This window comes from Pieris rapae, chromosome Z, assembly GCF_905147795.1.
Source record: "Pieris rapae chromosome Z, ilPieRapa1.1, whole genome shotgun sequence".
In the NCBI taxonomy this organism is placed as follows: Eukaryota; Metazoa; Arthropoda; class Insecta; order Lepidoptera; family Pieridae; genus Pieris; species Pieris rapae.
The window spans coordinates 5045333-5063471 of NC_059534.1; the positions used below are offsets into that span (position 1 = coordinate 5045333).

Genomic DNA, 18139 nt, shown 5'->3' on the forward strand with positions numbered 1-18139 from the left:
TCATAAATTAAGTCTTTTATTGAGAAAACGATACAATATAGCATAATATAACAATACCACACGGAAATTTTTTTCAATTTAAATTTTATTGTAGTTACTTAAAGATAAACCTAAGAATTTATTACTTAATCGTTATCAATCCAAATAACCTTACCCAACATAATATCCACGACATATTCACAAGCGGTTTTATAATTTTTTGAGAATACAGTGATAATATTTGCCAATGAACCCATACTTTATAATATGGCTGCTTATAATCACTCCAAACTAGATATATAACTGATCTTACGATTTATTTTTAATGTGCTACACCGCAGAACTTCTACATGGTATGAATAGTTATCCGACCGACCATTACATTCAAAGCCATAATGCATTTATCACACATTCAGGCACAAACTATAACTACATAATAAGAATCATTTTAAATATACATATATATATATATATATGTTGAATATCGATTCTTGACAAAACCAATATAATTTAGGTAATAATACAGAAACGACGTAATAGTAAAACGTTCAAACATTCATGCAAATAAATGTCGTGTGTTTTTACAGCATATATTAATCTAAGTGCTTACTAATTTTTTCTATAGCAATATCATTCACAAGATAAGCTGTTACGGAACTGTTTGTACAGGCAGTGGCATTATTAATAACTATTGTACTTGTTCGTATGACTATTAGACGTTAGTAACAAAACTAAAGACAAATGCGATATATTTTAAGATGACTGCATATTTAGTATTAGTAACGCTCGTGACCACTAAAAGTTCCCTTTCCTTCACCAATTTATCTACTGGGAAACGCATAATGGTTGCATAGACTAGCCAATGTTTTGGCATTTATTAAATGTGGGCAACCTAGAATAACATAGGTTGTATTTAAATTTTATGACATTTTGCCAAGTGACTAGCCACATCAAATCTTCGGAAACCCTCGACACAATATTTAACACGAAGCCTTTAACCGCGGCTTCTTTCTTAACACTTCAAAACACGTAAGCAAAACAATAATTTTAATACGTAAATGAGAAATAAACACTAGTTATCATAGAAAATATTTTGTTAACAATTACAAAGCCAGCTGTTTGGCATTTGACCAAAGTTGCAAATTCCAAAAAAAAGTTAAGTTAAATTTTGCTGTTAAATATTGTATTGTACTATATGTAACAACAAAATTAAACTTATTTTTTTAGCCAGGGGCCAGTTAAAATAAAAAACTCAGGAGTTATTGAAGTTACAAACGATTCAGATATATAAAAAATTATGTAATTTCTTTAAAAATGAATCAAATGTATCAACAACTTTTATACAAGAATTTAAACTATTACATCAATTTAAAAATTTATTATCTATATATTATTTTTTTAAATGCCATCGTTTTAAAAAACGTTAATTGATGGGAACAACCATATTAGGGCCTACACGGCATAACTTTGGCTTGAAAAACAACAAATTTGACAACAAAAACACTTTGCTGCATATTTGTTACTAAAAATGTTTAACAGAATTAATTCGTATATTTGGTGTCGCTATCGATTGATCTATCTATCCCGATAAGATGCAGACGGTTCGCTAAGCTAGAATAAGTAAAATTTGAGTGAGAAAAGACAACATTTATAACGGTAAACAATAATATCGCAAAAAATATTATTTGGAAACAGAAAATTCATCTTGTTGCATCATATATCCAACCATAGCTCCACTTGCACTCCTCTTAATCAGTGAGGAATTAGACAATACATAGAAGACTAGGAATAATAGTTGTAGTTAAATACCATTAGAATCTTACTATATTAGGTGCACGAATGAGATAAAATATTTGAAAACTGTCTTTCTCACACAAGTTTCAAAACTAATCGAAATTTACATCCTCGTTCTTCTGTTTAATGTTAATAAACATTATTGCAGATAGCAATTAACAATTTTTCCTCAACTCATACGAAGGCACTTTTATCTATATTAGATTTATTACAATAATAATCAAGCGACAGCGACATCTTTCTCATTAAAGGACTAATATTATAGTTAGGTGAGCTTGTCGTTGTGTGAGTTAATACATAAAAATTTAGCACATCAAATTTAGTGTGACTGACAATCGTAGGTAACTAATGCTTCAGTGTTAGTTAAAGTTGATATATAAAGACTTTTATTGAGGCTGACTGTAAATAAATGGAAGACATGTATGGTTTAGACTCATAGCACAATGCATATTACTGATAAAAATATTCATATGGACATTAAAGAATTGTTTTGAGTCTATAGTATATGGAAGTAGTATAAATATTTAAAGAGCTTCCCTGATCAAAACAGAAAAACACCATACTTTTATAGAGATCAAAATCTTTATTAAAAACGTTAAGGGACTCAATTCCTACTTGCAAAGAATAATTAAGAATAATGCCAATAGAAGTATGCTGGCTTGCCACAAAATTTTTAGTAATTAAAGCATGGACATATTGAAAAGTCTAGGAATAGTGCACTGAAATATAAATTTACCAGGATGCTTCTTAATCCACAACATTCTTACATAGTTAGCCGTGGAGAAGAGCAATGAAAATATGTGTTTTGATATATGATTAACTGAAATAAAACACTTGAGTGTTAAGTTGTGCATTATTTATTAAAGGATTATTAATAAGATGTATTTATTTAAAAATAATAAAGTCAAATTTCTATTTCCTATGGGTTTTTAATATACATTACTTTCCTCCACAGCTTACAGTTTGACATACATGTTTGAATAGTCAAGTGCAATAATGTATGCACAATTTGATTTACATAATCATAAATACAAGTTACATAGGACAATAGTATCAACATTAATAAATATGCCCTAAAATAAAAACATAATTATAATTTAATTAACATTAAAAACAAAAGATTACCAGAAACTTCTTACATTATTCAAACAAGACACTGATTAAGTGAAGTCGCGGTCATGGCTGCAAATAATATATTTTAAAACGAAACATTTAGTCGCATTTTAACCTCTCGACAAGCCCACCATTCAAACTAACTCGTTCTAATTCAGACGATGATGATCAAAATCACACACAAATAGAAACACAACATCCAATACGTGTAACGCGCAATGAGTTCAACGAATGCGGCACTGAAGCGGAAGTTTGCAAGATCGAAGCTGCCTTGTAATGTGGGCGTGTCTGTGGGGGTTAATCCGCGGAATGGGGGGGCTATTATTCACATGAAAAACTTGCCAATGATGATTCCCAAAAGTGCCATAGCCAGGGTGATACCTAACCATGGTACAGAGAGCTGTTCCTTCCTTTCAGGGCCGTATGAGTGGCCACGTTGAGCCATGTGCTCGCCTCCTACTTGTTGATGCAAACGCAGAAGCTCCTCCTGTAAATTTAGTATCGAAAATCAGTCTCTTGATGTCATGGATGTTAATAACATGTAATTTCATCGCAAATAGCCAGTAAAAACAGCAGTTTAAAATCGCTATGCAACAAATTATTTAATCAATAGAGTCCAGTTACACATATTCATCTAAAAGAATGAGTTTTCATATCACACAATAATTTATACTTAATGAAAGGGTAATGCAGACAATCATGCTACATGCTCTTCATACTTTATAGCCTTTGCATAATACTAGTTGTAACGAAATTATGACATGGCACCATTAGTTCCAATGAATTCTTATTTTATTTATATTAACCAATGAACCATGTTAATAAATTTCAATGTAGGGTAGGTAAAGAAATTGTCAAATGTACTTTCTGCAGACGTAATCGCGGGCTCAAGTAGAATAATTAGCCAAGCTTAGCTACATTAATTAAGATTCGCTTTAGCAATTATACAGTAACATATGATAGGTTGGTATACAGCAATTTTTTGCTTACAGAAGTTGAAAACAACAAATTCCATAAATCTATATACAAAATATATAAAAGTCAAGTGTACTTACTTTTAGTCGCAAGTTTTCGTGGCGCAGTTTACTCTCTTCCTCTCTAAGATGGATGACTTCGTTTGTTACTTTTTGCATATCATTGTCAACGTTTTCGGACTTCGAGAAAGCCTTGAAAAGATATAAAAACAAAATATTAAATTATATAAAACCAACATAAATCTGAGAACTATAAAGTAAGCAAATTAAATTTAAAATGCAATTGTAAAGAGTACATTCTTGTAGTACGAATTGAGGAAATCAAAAGTGCAATATGAGTTTCATTTTAGATATCTATTTTTTTGAGCCCATACATCATATAGATTCTATCTTTTTTGTATATAATTTATTTGTGTGTATCATCCGTAACGTCAATGTTAATTATATTGTGACAATAAATTACAAATACATATAAGACAGGTAATTTGAGGTTCACAATATTAACTAATCAACACAGTATAATATTATGTCTATTACATAACTCACACAATATAGACAATCTTGACAATCAGACTAACCAATTTAAATAATACCATAACTAGAAGATATCATGAAATCTAAGATATACTTTGGTTCAATTGAGTATAGGAACGCATTCATATTTCGGCTGTAAAATGTTAATAATTACAAATATGTATGCGCCTCACAAATAATTTACGAAACCGAAATACCGTAATGCTTTTCGAATCATCTGCTACCTCCTCCTCGGGTTTTCCTTTCATAGATTTTGTAACACTGACTAAATCTTCCTGTAATAAAAATATTTATTCTTGCCGGCAAAATGTATTCTTTTTTACTAGTTTAGTTTCTAGCTTAGGCCCTTATTAAAAAGTAATTATCTGGATAAATATATAAAAGGCAAAATAAAGTGAACAGCAAACTAGGTCTAATAGAGTTTCATACTATTATATTAATATTGTGATAACATATGCACTAAATGTTTATTTTGCAATTGTACTTTATGAAGGCTAAAGGATTTCCATGAGTCATATATTTTATTAGATAAAAACATCAGACATCCACAGTCATTTTTAAGAAATATGATTACTATTTTAATTTTTTATATAATAATAATTGGTTCCATTTTTCTTTTGAAAAATCCCTGATAATTTAGGAATATTAATATAAATATTTTAATATACCATATTAAAATAAATTTGATTACAATAGTATGAAACTCTAAAGCCTTAACATCGTGAATAATACCTTGGACACAGATTGTGGTGCTGGAGGTTTACCCTCTTCAGCTACAGCCACCAGCTTTTTAGCAACTTCATTCTGGGCTGCAGTATCACCAGCATCCTGCCAACAAAGAACATTGAGAAAAAAATCGATTGGAATATATTTCTATTAAATATGACAACTACAAAATAGTTGACTTACATTTGTATTGCCTTCCCGTGGGGACACAAACACACAACGTAATTTGTAATCCATGAGTTGGTTGGGATGTGTTTCCTTCCACTGAAACAAGAAATTAACATTAATATATAAGTGTGACTATAATTAATCAAAGTAACAATGCTGTTTTAACACTTACTACTTGATCAATGTTGGTTTTATTATCAGGAGCAATAACACTCTGCACCATGAATTTATGTTTATGGGTCTCATTAGGATCTACGTAGAAGTGTTGTGGAGTAACTGTAAAAACATTGATTAATAAGAATACAAGATATTTAATAAAAAGGAGGATAATAACTATTAAAATAATATTTACTTGCAATGTCCACTTTTGCGTTGGGCTCGAGAACACCAGAGTTTGGTCGAACATAATACTTTTTTGGTGCAGTTGTTTTAATTTTGAACAAAACAGTATTACTCGTTGGATTAGTTAGCTTCATGTGTGTTGTATGGCCTTGGTCAAAAAGCCCTGAAAGATTAACTACAATACTGAATTAGGTAAGCTATAGATTAAAAAGTATAAATAAAAAGTAAAATTGGAACTTGGGCAAATTACAGTTTATTTCAAAACATACAAAGAATACAAAAATTGCATTTACTGGTATTTATATAAAATAAGCTCTAACATATCTGAAAATGTAGATTAGTATCTTTACTTAAAAATATAATAAATTACATAAAACTATTGATACTTTTATTGTCATAAATGTGGGTCAAGTGGATAAGTCTAAATAAGAGAAAATAAGAATACATTATTTAAGTAATTACTTATATTTAATGTTAATAGTAAGTTTATAAATAATACATTTAATTTTTAAAGTAGATTATAAGGTGTAAACCTACTTTACATAGTACTACTTTAAACAAAAAACTGAACATTTAATCCAGATTTCAAAAATATAACAAATATCAGCTCGATTATGACTTAAATAGTGTCCTATTATATATATATAATAAAGACAAATAACTGGTAATAAATAATTTATTTGAATGATTTCCTAAAGTTTTCCATTGCTTATAAATATTATTAAGCATCAGCCAATATTTTTGTACTTGTAAATAAATGACTTGAGTAACATGTGGTATCCCCATCAAAATATGTGTGAGAGATAATATCACTGACCACATTGTTACACTTCTTAATATTTATTTGAAATTTAGATAAACAAATAGATTTTATTAAAACAAAATCGTTTATTATGACTCGACAACGAAAATGGAGTTGCCTAATCAATCAATTACCACCCGACCCATTGCAAGGTTTACGCGATTTGAGTGCCTATATACCGATAGAAAATAAAAATATACAGGAATAATTCTTTAAACAAAAAAGTTTGTCAAACCGCACCCTGAAAAATACTGAACTCTTGAAATAGAAACTCCATTTGTCACTAGTTAACATGACCTATGTTGCCCAAGTCCCATTGCGGCTGCCGAAAACGCAGTGATTGGAAAAGTTAGTGTATCTACTTACCTTTAAACTTCAGCTCATTTTGGGGCTCTATTATTAGTACCTGGTTAGGCATTTTCTTAAATCGTTATATCACTGATAAAAATTAGAAACAGCAAAAAAATTATTTCTGCGTTGTCAGTCACAGTGAACGGAAAACGAGAAACGACCGAAATCCAAATGGCGAGTACGATATGCGCAATACGCATGCGTTCTATTTTCTGAAATAGGGTCATAGACAAGAAGCCTGTTTAATCTCCAAGTATATACAACAAAGATTTGCTTAAAGTACTTAAATTATAATTACATTTTATGACTTCATTTTAAATATTAATTAAAATTATAATTATATTATATTTTTAAATATAAATTCGATTTAAAAACGTTCTTGAAATTTAATATATTGAACGCAACTATCATCAGGTATTCACTTTAATGTGAGTTGGCAGATATGAATTTCAGTTGTCACAATCTCATAAAAATATCAATATTTAAGACACTTATAAAGGAAATTTAAATTTACACTAAATATAAAAAATAGAATTTCTATTATTACAATTTTTCTATTTTATGGGTTTGCAACAAGGTTTTGACACTTCGATGACAGTGAATAAAATTAACACTCCTCTACTATATCTGTGGGCATCAGCTTGCCTCTACGCATAGGTAACAAAGTAAAAAAACACACTGAAAAAACTTCCAATGTCAAAATCACTACAAAAATAAAATAAACATTGGGTAGAAAGAATACCTATTATTATTATTATTTAGTCAGTTATTGAATATTTTATATTTTGGTCCTATTAAGAAAGCAAAGTCATCAGTTTCAGTTTAGCCAGAAACAAATAATAACTAATTAATTACGTTCATTCTCTACATTTATTTTTAATAACGTGTATTGTTTTAATTTGTGTGTTGCATAATATGGCCCCGTAAACGAGTCAATCACAATTATGAATTATTCTAATATTTGTATTATATTGAACGGTTGCACTAAACTAGACCGCGGCTTACGGAAAACTGTTTTCTTTAAAAACGGTCAATGTTTCAAACAAGATATATTTAAGAGTTCTGTACGTTGCCTTCGCAGTTACCCATGCCTTAGAAAATCTCAGGATGATGGTGTTACGGTGCTTCCCTCTCCACAGGAGGTATTTGAAATTATTTTATTACTAGAACTGCACCAGTCCACTTTTAATTACTATATAAGTTTATTTTGGTATATTCCAGGTAACAGCTACACTACGAAAAAATGAATTTAACAAAGAATTCATATATGGCACTATTAAATCCTATGACTCAAATCAATTGGCTTCTAATCATCCTATTGAAGACACCAGAAGTGAGGCTCAATGTATTTTCACTCCAGGTACATACTCATGAAAAATTACTATTTTCTAATAAGACATCCAATATACCTATTGTAAAGTAAAGCTTTTACTGTAATTTAATTTTATTTTTAATTTTTTTAATAAATTATTAGCTAAAGAAGAGTCTAAACCTACGATAGGAATGCAGCAACCCATTTAATAAGGTTATAATACGCTGTTGATCATATATATATATTAACTTCGATTCAAAGTATCATCAACAGCGCCTGGCCTAATTGGTGATATTTGTGCCTATTTAAATTTATTGTGTTGTGAGTATTTACATTGAATAGGTATCAGTAAAGCTTTTAATTTAACAATTATGTGATTTACAACTACTAGCAGCAGAAATTCTCTAGTATTATAATTTTATTAGCTGTTTTTTGTGAAGTAAGAATAATAATGATTACTACAAATTTCAATTTTTGGAAAACCTTCATAGAACACAGTCATACATACTTCAAAGTTTGAAAGATTTCCAGTAGTTAAATTTAATACATCCAGTTTTCAAACTTAATACTTCAAAAAGGAAGAAAATTTTACCCACATCTGTCTAGCTTTTACCATACCTTTTACTTTTTAGTATTTTGGGAATGTATTTTTTTTAGGGTTTTTAATGGGAGTCTTTGATGGACATGGAGGTCCAGCTTGTGCTCAGGTTTTATCTAAACGGATGCTAAAATATATTGCTGCAAGTCTATTATCTGCGCATGATTTAGAGAAAATTAAAAAACAAGATGTCATGGATAATTTGTTAGAAGTATTCAATGATAAGGTGAGTAAATCTATGTTGCTTAAATAATCTTATTGTTGTAGCTTGAAAGATCAATTGTTCATTTATTTGCCTATTCAAAGAACGATCAGTTAAATAGCTACTAATAAGTATTTGTCTCATCCTGAAAGATTATGTATTAAATAAAAATCTTGAGTAATTATTTCAATGTGGTGATAATAACTAAATAAAAAATGTTTTGTATGTTACAGGCAGATATAGTTCAAGATTTAAAAGTGATTTATGAAAAGAGTTTTCGGAAATATTTAGATGATCTGTCAAAATTACGCGAAGAAGGTGATATTGATGTTAAAACTTGTTTAGAACAGAGTGTACTTCATCTAGATGATGACTTATCAAAGGAAGTCTTAGACCCATACTCTAAAGATGGATTTATAAATCATAAAACATTATCAGTTGCCTTGTCAGGTGCTGTTGCCTGCATTGCCTATATTGATGGACCTCATTTATATGTAGCTAATATTGGTGACTGCAATGCTGTCTTAGGCACTATGACTGAAGATAATGAATGGATCTCAAAGAAGATAACCAAAGAGCACAATTCAGAAAATATAGATGAACTGAAAAGGATATGGAATGAACATCCAGAAAATGAGAGAAATACAATAATCAGACGTGATAGACTCTTAGGTGAATTAGCACCATTAAGAAGTTTAGGTGACTTTAGATATAAATGGTCAGCTGACATGTTAGGAAAGCTTGCTGTTCCATTAATAGGTCAAAGAGCAATCCCCGCAAACTATCACACACCTCCATATTTAACTGCAAAGCCTGATGTCTTCTATCACAGACTGACTCCAAAGGACAAGTTCTTAATTATTGCATCAGATGGGATCTGGGATATGATGACGCCGCTCCAATCTGTGAAATTAGTTGGTGAACACATGAAAGGAAAAGTGTTTTTCAATCCACTTAAATTGCCAAAAAAGAACATTCAGTTAGGTGATATAAATGAGTTACTATTGCATAGAAAGGAGAGTTTGAAAAGTAAACCGAAAGATCGGAATGCAGCGACTCATTTAATAAGACACGCTATAGGTGGTACTGAATATGGTGTTGATCACTCAAGACTGGCTCATTTACTTAGTTTGTCACCAGATGTTAGTAGAATGTTCCGAGATGATATGACTGTTACAGTTATTTACTTTGATTCAGAGTATCTTCGGCAGTGCCCTGCTTAAGTGGTGTTATTTGTGCCTGTTTTAATTGACTGCCTTGTGAGTGTTTGTTTAATTACAAATTTTGATTGCTCATGTACTTTAGAAATCCTTTATAAAACTAATTTTTTATTTTTCAAATTGCTCATTGTATATGAGAAATTGTGCATTTTTAATGGTGTGAGTTGTAAATGTAACTTTTTGAGTGTTATAGTGTCGCACCTTTGTTTAATGTGTACTCACCTACAGTTTCTTTATGATGTTAAAGACACCGATACTAAATTTTAGGTTCACAGAATTGTCTGAGCTGTATAAACTAAGCTTATGCTAGAATATTTACTAAATACAGTCTAAAAATGCCTGTTTAAATGTACCAACCCTTAAAAAAACCGTTTCAAATAATGATTTAAATTTTGTTATATATTTAAATGTTTCTTGTTAGTTTTCTTCCTTGTTTAGAATCTTGTCTTTTGTTATAACTTAATTGAATGTTTAAAAAAAAATTGCTTTACAGCCTTATCTTTAAGATTACTGATACTTATACAGAAAATAAAGGAAATAGGAGTATATTTGTACAAAATTACGTTGCAAGTATCGCAATTCTTAAAAAGAAATGTATGTCGACTGTCTGGATGATGGCGAGGTCATATTGTAATATTTGATAATATTCATGGTAAATTATGGTAATTTTGTGCATATATTAAAACTTCGTCCCTAAAAATAAATATTACCTAGTGTATCTTAACTGGTCAGAGTGATTTGTAAAAATATGTAGCTTTAAAAGTTTCATATACATTAATTTGATATGTTTTCCAAGTTACAGTAATAAATAAATTATGTGTTCATTTAATAACAACTATTTCTATTTGTGACGTATCAATGCTAAGCTCAAAAAAGGGATATTCAGAAAGCTTGTGTGACTTCATTTTTGTTATACATATTATTTTAATTTCTCTACATGAATATTAAGAATTATGTACAATCAAAACAACAGAAATACATGTTTTTATAAGGTGTTTATTAAATTGAAAATCTACCTCAAATTTAGGGTTTTTTCCTCAAAGCTATCTTAATGTAATTACAACTTACAATTACACAAAACAAATAATTATATTATTTATGTTGTAAATTGAGTTATGCTTCTTGCCATATTTGTAACTAAAAATATACTATTATTACCAAATTAAATTTACTAATTTTTAACTTTAATCTACATTTACAAAATTATAACAATTGCGTAAAAGCTTATTTATTTTGAATATACGAAGAAACTCATCATAGAGTTAGTGATAAGTTCAGGTCCATAAAACTAATAAATAAAGAAACCGTAAATAAAGAAATGCGTTCAAAATACGCCAATAAATATAAAATTACAATATACCTTTTTAGTGATTCATCTTACCAAGAGAAATAAATATATAAATTTAATTTAATTAGCAATCCATTTATATGTGGGTATGATGATCTTGATTCTTGGGCTTTTCCATAATACAATTGGATTCTCAATCTCGCCTTACCCGACCCACCTTATTGTAGCAAGACCGAGACCAAGACTGAAACCTGCCAGACTTAAGCAAGACAAGCATTAAGCCTGCAAGAATCTTGCGACTTGGGCGTTATTAAGTAGGTATTTGGTTTTGATGCCAATTTTGAGAGACGTTCCCCAGTATGAAAACCGTAGGTATCGTCTTAATACTAAACTAAGGACTGCAGTTGGCAACGTGCCGCTGTCTGAAAGAATCCTGAAAGGTAATGTAGGTAGGTAAGTACTTATTATATTTCAACTATTTATTAAGTAGGTAGCGTGTTAATACTTACTAATCTATTCCCATCATCCCACGTGATAAAATGTACCTAGAATAACTTTCTAGCAAAGTTCATACCTTGTAGGTATCTACCTATGATAATATATTATGTAGTACACGTATAACGTTAGTACTTGTAGGTTGGTAGGTATGTGCTAAAAATTATAGCCAACAAAATTATATAAACATTGTGTAGGTACCCACTTACGTTTCAAAGTTTATATTATTCTTCTATTCAGCAAAATTTAAACCTAACAGCGAGTCGAGTAACAATTTCTACTGCAGCCAATGTTATGGTACAGACGCCAGCACATCAAGCTACTACAATCTGAAAAACTCTCTTTAATAGATTTTCAACTTTATCGCTAAATAATTAAGGTTCAAGAATGATTGGGAAAATGTGACGTTCTGCGAATAAACTGTTGGTCGGTCAGTGTATTATTTATGTACTTATTTGATAATTTACCGACAAAGAATTGCCTCGGTTTGCAATAAGTGTATCACAGCATTTGACACTGTTTGAGCGCCGCATTCGCCGACAAAGAGTACTGACAGAGGCACAAAAAGCAAAGCGCGCCAGTCACGAGTACCACAAATTGCCTAAAAAATGTACCTACGCATACTGTAATGAAATCTGCTAATCTCAACACACATGCACTTCCTTATTTTGGCCGCATAGGTGGGCTTTGCCTGTAGTATTCTATTATTGGTTGATTAACCTTGTGAATACTGTGAATGTGGGTTGTATTGATGATTTTGATGATTATAATTCTGTAACTACATACGTCTTACAGCGCGAATCACAATCTAAACTAACTAGTTCTATAAGTAGCAATAGGCTAATAGGTATTTGCAAGACTTGCGACTTGCTGCAAGACCAAGACTAAGACTGAGAGTGCGGACTAAGGACCAGGTGTATTGACGCAAGACCAAGACTGGCCTAAGTCTCGTCTTGGTCGTGCATTTGGGCAAAACTTCTTAGTTTTCCTACACCAATCATCCGTACTCCGAGAAAACCACCCATCCAGCGCCACTTAAGTTTCTTATAAGAAATGTAATTTAATGGTAAATCTATTCATAAATATATTATATTATCATTTTATTTTTTCATAGCGGTAGCCATAGTACTTGATTGAAATGACATGAAATAAAACTATTATAAATATTAGTTAAAATAAAACAACGTCACCATATCAACATCTTTATTAATAATTTATAATAAAAGTGAATATTAGTAGTAAGTAAAGTAGGCAATTACTATTTACACAGAATTACTAATTTCAAAAAACAAATTGAGTGCAGCGAACTGAACCTAATGTTGTTTCTTGAAAAACCGGCAGATTCCGATCGTTAAAAATAATTTACGAAATAACAAAACAGTATTAAACAACAAATACATAATATGGACTATATTTAGTGTCGAGAGATAAAAACGCTAATTGTGACTTTGTCTAATCCAATAAATCTAAGTATCGACTGAATCTGAGGATTAGTCTGCGTCAAATACTTGTATGAAAATTCTTAAAGCACTGGTATCGTAAGATTTAGAGTCGCTTACACATAGCGAGAAGTTACATTACTCATATAAATTACGCATATGTTAGTAATATTACGTTTGGCTCATGCTACTAGTAAATCTTTTTTAATTACTTACATACAAATATGAGTCTAAAACACCTGCCAAAAATAGATTTAATCTCGGGATGAAGAATTTAAAATACTTTTAATTATATTGTTAAAAATAAATTACTGGGAATTTTGTAGATTATTTGCAAAGAGATGTGATGGATTTTCAAGATATAGTTTCTATCAAAATTGATTATATCAGTTCGCTGCTGAAAATTGATAAATTATACAGATGTTTAACAATTTTAGCAACATAGTGTCTCTGACCACTTCTAAAAGGTAGCTTATACAAATACGAATAACAAATTATGTATTTTCCCTTTACCTCGAGAAATCAGCAGTGTGATCAAAGTATGGTTAATGTTGAATTTAAAAGGCTGTATGTGCCTATTCACATTTTACAACGGACACCTAACATCTATTATTACTACATAAACGCACGACACTTGAAACTTGTATTAAAATATCTAAGAAAAAATAATTATAAACGTTTGTGGTGTATTTCTTAAAATGGTTTTGTCAAAAGGTTTAAAAAAAAATAAGCGGCGTTTGAAGCTTTTGTTTCTGTGTTGTCTGTTTAAGACGTGCCAAATACAATTCAAATGCAAAAGTTCACTTAATACAAAGCACAGCCCCAAACGTTTACCCTACTCTAAAAAGTCTACTTTGTAACTTATAATGCTCGAAGCCTTAAATTTACTTACGAATTGACTAGCATTTGTGTCTTCACTCTTCGTTAAATAATTATTATATTTTCAGTTAATTTCCTTAGTATAGTAGAAACGATCCCGACTTTAAGGAATAAAATTTTGCCATTCTTTAAATCCGACATGAAAACCTTGGGATCGCGCGGTACAAAACTTTAAGGACTTATTGAATTCATTTTATTACGAAATTTTGTATAGAACGTGATTGAAATTTACACAATATATTTAATCGCAGGCCAAGTAATCATTACAGAAAAAAATACATTAATTTAATGTTTTGTTTAAACTAATCGTTATTACGGGTCGGCGCGCTCCTGTGCACACACACACACAGCTATTCGTTCTGGGATAGGGCCTTAACAGTTAACATTAAAGTGGGATCGCTATTACACAGTAGTGGTACAGATCTAATTGCGAAAAAAAATTGCGCGACTCTCAAAACTAAATTAAAAAGAATGTGCACTAAGCACCACAGGCGGTAGAATGTTTGCGTGCATTAAGTAAATATAAATGCAGTTACATATGTACGTCAATACTTATCTTTATTTTACTATTAAAGTTCATTTAATTCAAATCTTCCTTAATGCTACCATCCACAACCGTACTCGCCATTACACTTTTTAAATTTTTCTTATGCTTTTTAATTTTATCCAAAAATTTAACGACAATACGCCTTACATTAACTGTTTTATGTAAAATTTATCTTTGATTTTTTTATAATTTTTCAAGTTGGGTATAATGTTTCTAAAGTACATCGGGTTGTAAAAACCCAGCGTTTGTAATATGCCAAAACAGTTTGTATTGTCACAAATACGAAATACAACACTTTTATGTTTGTAGCGTAAAACTTAAAAACTTAACAACTTTTAACAACAGCAATATTTGAATTAAATGCTATCTTGATGACTATGAAGTACCATAACATTTATGATCACTATCCTAATCTATCTTGAAACTGGAAAATAGAACGTTAACGTGGAATACATAATAATTTCAGAGATTTTAAACTGTGAAACATTTATATATGAAGCCAAGATTTTCATAAAATATTCTCTGTTATTATACACATATAGTAAATAAGTTAATAAGCCCCAATGAGGTGAGGAGCAGACAGATACTTGTTTCATCTAGCAGCAAACCAATCCATGCTTCCAAGGATTATTTTAATTCACGACACCTAGGACCCAACTGAGCAACAGAGACGGTCCCATTTCCTTTACAAATGTTTATATGTATAAGAACTTTACTAAAGGAGCTAAATGTGTCTTTGACATAAATTCTATATAGTTATATAATTATGATTTGTATAAGTGAATTTTCCTATTTATATATAAAAAAAATGTATTGTGCAAAGCGGTTGGATTTGCCTTTTTTACGCAGTTTGGCATATGATTATTAAAAGTGCAATGAATGCTTACAGACTAATACAAATATGGAATGTTTTGTACTTAAAATGTTTGTCACGAAACAGTGAATATGGTACTATAAGAGTTAAGAATTGTTATCTGTGATCTCTCGCTCGGATTTGCTTTGCCACAAAATTTAAATTGTTGTAGTAGACACAGATGGCACGGGTATTTTATCAATTTTTTTGTAAATAATGTTATATATATCAAGGTCGTAAGATACTTGGCTTCTTTTTATTTAAAGGCCAAACCATAATGGTAAGTTATTCTGTATTTTTACGAACGCCAAAAAACACGAGGCACGACGCAACTATTTATATTAAGTTCAGAATAGAAAACATCTGCATAAAAATTATTCTAGAGAGGAGAATATAAGTATTATATATAGGTACATTATATTTTAATGAAATATTTATTTGCCGGCTCATCTTAAATTAAGCAGCCATCCACGGCTATCCACAATGCCTGAAGGCTTGCGAGTGCGGTGCTGTTTACGGAACATGCCACTATGAACGATCCACCAGAAGCTGGAGTTCTAGTTGCATAATTATGCAAGCAATTGTTTGGGGAGGCCATAGGCTGGAAGTTACCAGAGAAGTCCTTTATGCCACTAAACAAACCGCAATCGCCTCCTCCTTGACTCAATTGTCTCTGCACATCTATGTATAAGGTACTCATCTGACCGACCACTCTAGATATTCCTGGAGTTGATCATTTATAATCGCTTCTATTATTTTGTAGATCAAGAAAGGTTGCTTATAAATGTCCAAAAAATAAGGCCAAATAATTTAAATATTAATGACGTAAAAAGTAGAAAAACTTTTGCTGGCGCAGTAGTCATATTTTATGTTTTATTAACCGTAGCTTTGTCGTATTTAAGCATTCGTTATTTTTAAATTACATAAAACCAAATATTACGTACAAAAACATAAAAGTTGTCAAAATAAACGGAAACATTACTATGCTTTCTGTTCTCCACAAGTCATTGATTTTCGATTAACTCTATGGTTCTGGTAGACTGATCCACAGAGAGGTTGTGTTGTTCATTTATAATAATCTTTCAAGAGTCTTTCATTGTCGTTATCAGTGATTAATTGTTATCTTAAGCCTCATATTAATTATTATCAACTTTATTTAGTACTACTGTACCCGTCAGAATAAGAGAGAGTCTTCGGAGTGATGAGTGACAATTTTTTATTTTTATATACCATGGATCCGACAGTCTAATCCTGAATTTATAACGCTTGAGCCAGGGTCTGTATTAAATACTATAAATTCAGCGGTTAAAAAAATCCTTAGATTTTCATGACCAAATATATTCCTAAATATACAATTGTTTCTAGACGGTAACATTTGCGTGCTTAAAAATTATGAATCAAGCTGGGCTGTTTTTACGACAGAAACATTTTTGTGTCAGATGTTTTACCTTATTTTAGTAATTTTACACGACCATGTCGTAAAGTTTCCCCTTTTATGTTGGGTAATTTAGTGCACAAGTTTACAGAAAAACACAAACACAAAACTAGTATTTAAGTATTTAAACAAGATTTTATAAATTGCAAGATTAAATATTAACAAAACCTACCGTTTTTTTAATTAAAATATTTTGTTTAATATACTAGGCAGTCCATAGAAATGGACATTAACATTTTGAAATCCAAAGTAGAATGCAACAGTGCGTCACGTGGCGTTAGTATTTAATTAAAGGAGAAATCCGGCGAGAGAATGACTGTCGATTAATCTCCCCCAAGGGAGAGAGCTTGTACAATGCGAGGGTCGGCCTTACTGCCCTCACGAAACTCCTCCAGTGTTAGCCTATCGTCGTGATTCTTGTCCATTTGGTCAAAGATCTTGTCGACGCGCTTTTGTGGGGTGTTTTCGTCCTCCGGTTGGGGTGTTTGACCCTGTAAAATTCATTAATATTTATGTAGTTTTAAAGGATAAATGCTATTATAATGTAAAGAAAATATTGACTCAAGCGGTGTTCGTATATGTTTTAAGACAGTTCTCACTCAACACATGATTGCAAAATATGTATATGTATGCTTGAGTTTCTTCTTTATCTTTTCTTATGCATTCTTGAACATTATTAGAATGGAAATGTTTCACTTTGTATCAAAATAAAAGAAATATTTGTTGATTTTATAATAACTGTATTGAAAATTAATTAAATCTACGCATAAATGTATATAGCACTCTTAAACCCGCTGCAAGGATCTGATGATTCATGTTTGTGTTTGTGTAAGTACTTCGTCTAATTAACCTTACAAATTTGTAGAATGATAGATGCGCAGTATTATCTAGAAACATTATACTTACAACCATCTGATATATGGCATCCACAATGTTATACATCTCGTCTCGTGTAATATATCCGTCGTTGTCCACGTCATAGAGTCGAAAAGCCCCTAAAAATATTAAAAAGTTTTTTTATCTTTTTTGCCATGCACTGGAAGAGTTATAAAATTTTCTATAAAACAATTTTTTGTACATATTTTATT

The 18139-nt window shown here is 30.7% G+C and overlaps 3 protein-coding genes across 6 annotated transcripts in view; 1 reads left to right on the plus strand and 2 right to left on the minus strand.

Moving 5' to 3' along the window:
* LOC111000850 (vesicle-associated membrane protein-associated protein B) lies at positions 1–6972 on the minus strand. 3 transcript variants are annotated; one of them, XM_022270451.2, is made up of 8 exons: positions 6799–6972; positions 5641–5793; positions 5461–5564; positions 5304–5384; positions 5127–5222; positions 4592–4669; positions 3942–4052; positions 1–3373 (listed from the first exon to the last, which is right to left on the minus strand). In XM_022270451.2, exons 1-8 carry the CDS (start codon positions 6848–6850, stop codon positions 3212–3214), a joined length of 837 nt encoding a protein of 278 aa, XP_022126143.2. In that variant the 5' UTR covers positions 6851–6972; the 3' UTR covers positions 1–3211. The 3 variants fall into 3 exon arrangements, with proteins under 3 accessions (XP_022126143.2, XP_022126135.2, XP_022126151.2); XM_022270443.2 differs by having other exon boundaries at positions 5641–5805; positions 6799–6971; XM_022270459.2 differs by lacking the exon at positions 4592–4669 and having other exon boundaries at positions 5641–5805; positions 6799–6970.
* A 483-nt stretch (positions 6973–7455) lies between these two features.
* On the plus strand, positions 7456–11168 carry LOC111000428 (pyruvate dehydrogenase [acetyl-transferring]-phosphatase 1, mitochondrial). The gene is made up of 4 exons (XM_022269854.2): positions 7456–7925; positions 8005–8143; positions 8753–8919; positions 9129–11168. Exons 1-4 carry the CDS (start codon positions 7728–7730, stop codon positions 10116–10118), a joined length of 1494 nt encoding a protein of 497 aa, XP_022125546.1. The 5' UTR covers positions 7456–7727; the 3' UTR covers positions 10119–11168.
* A 4917-nt stretch (positions 11169–16085) lies between these two features.
* The window catches only part of LOC111000387 (frequenin-1), a 103908-nt gene continuing 101854 nt past the window's right edge, over positions 16086–18139 (minus strand). For both annotated transcript variants that reach the window (XM_022269805.2, XM_022269797.2), the window contains 2 exons: positions 17958–18046; positions 16086–17542 (listed from right to left, as the gene is read on the minus strand). In XM_022269805.2, the coding sequence (XP_022125497.1) occupies positions 17375–17542; positions 17958–18046 (257 nt within the window). In that variant the 3' untranslated portion in view covers positions 16086–17374. The remainder of the gene's footprint in view (positions 17543–17957; positions 18047–18139) is intronic.

Bases quoted from the DNA above. Each gene is read 5' to 3' on its own strand.
- LOC111000850 (XM_022270443.2), bottom strand. From the start codon at position 6,850: ATGCCTAACCAGGTACTAATAATAGAGCCCCAAAATGAGCTGAAGTTT. The intron at 5,806-6,798 runs GTAAGTAGATAC...TCAGTATTGTAG, and splicing joins AAATGAGCTGAAGTTTAAAG to TTAATCTTTCAGGGCTTTTT. The intron at 3,374-3,941 runs GTAAGTACACTT...CTAAATTTACAG, and splicing joins ACGAAAACTTGCGACTAAAA to GAGGAGCTTCTGCGTTTGCA.
- LOC111000428 (XM_022269854.2), top strand. From the start codon at position 7,728: ATGAATTATTCTAATATTTGTATTATATTGAACGGTTGCACTAAACTA. The intron at 8,144-8,752 runs GTACATACTCAT...TATTTTTTTTAG, and splicing joins TCAATGTATTTTCACTCCAG to GGTTTTTAATGGGAGTCTTT. The intron at 8,920-9,128 runs GTGAGTAAATCT...TGTATGTTACAG, and splicing joins TAGAAGTATTCAATGATAAG to GCAGATATAGTTCAAGATTT.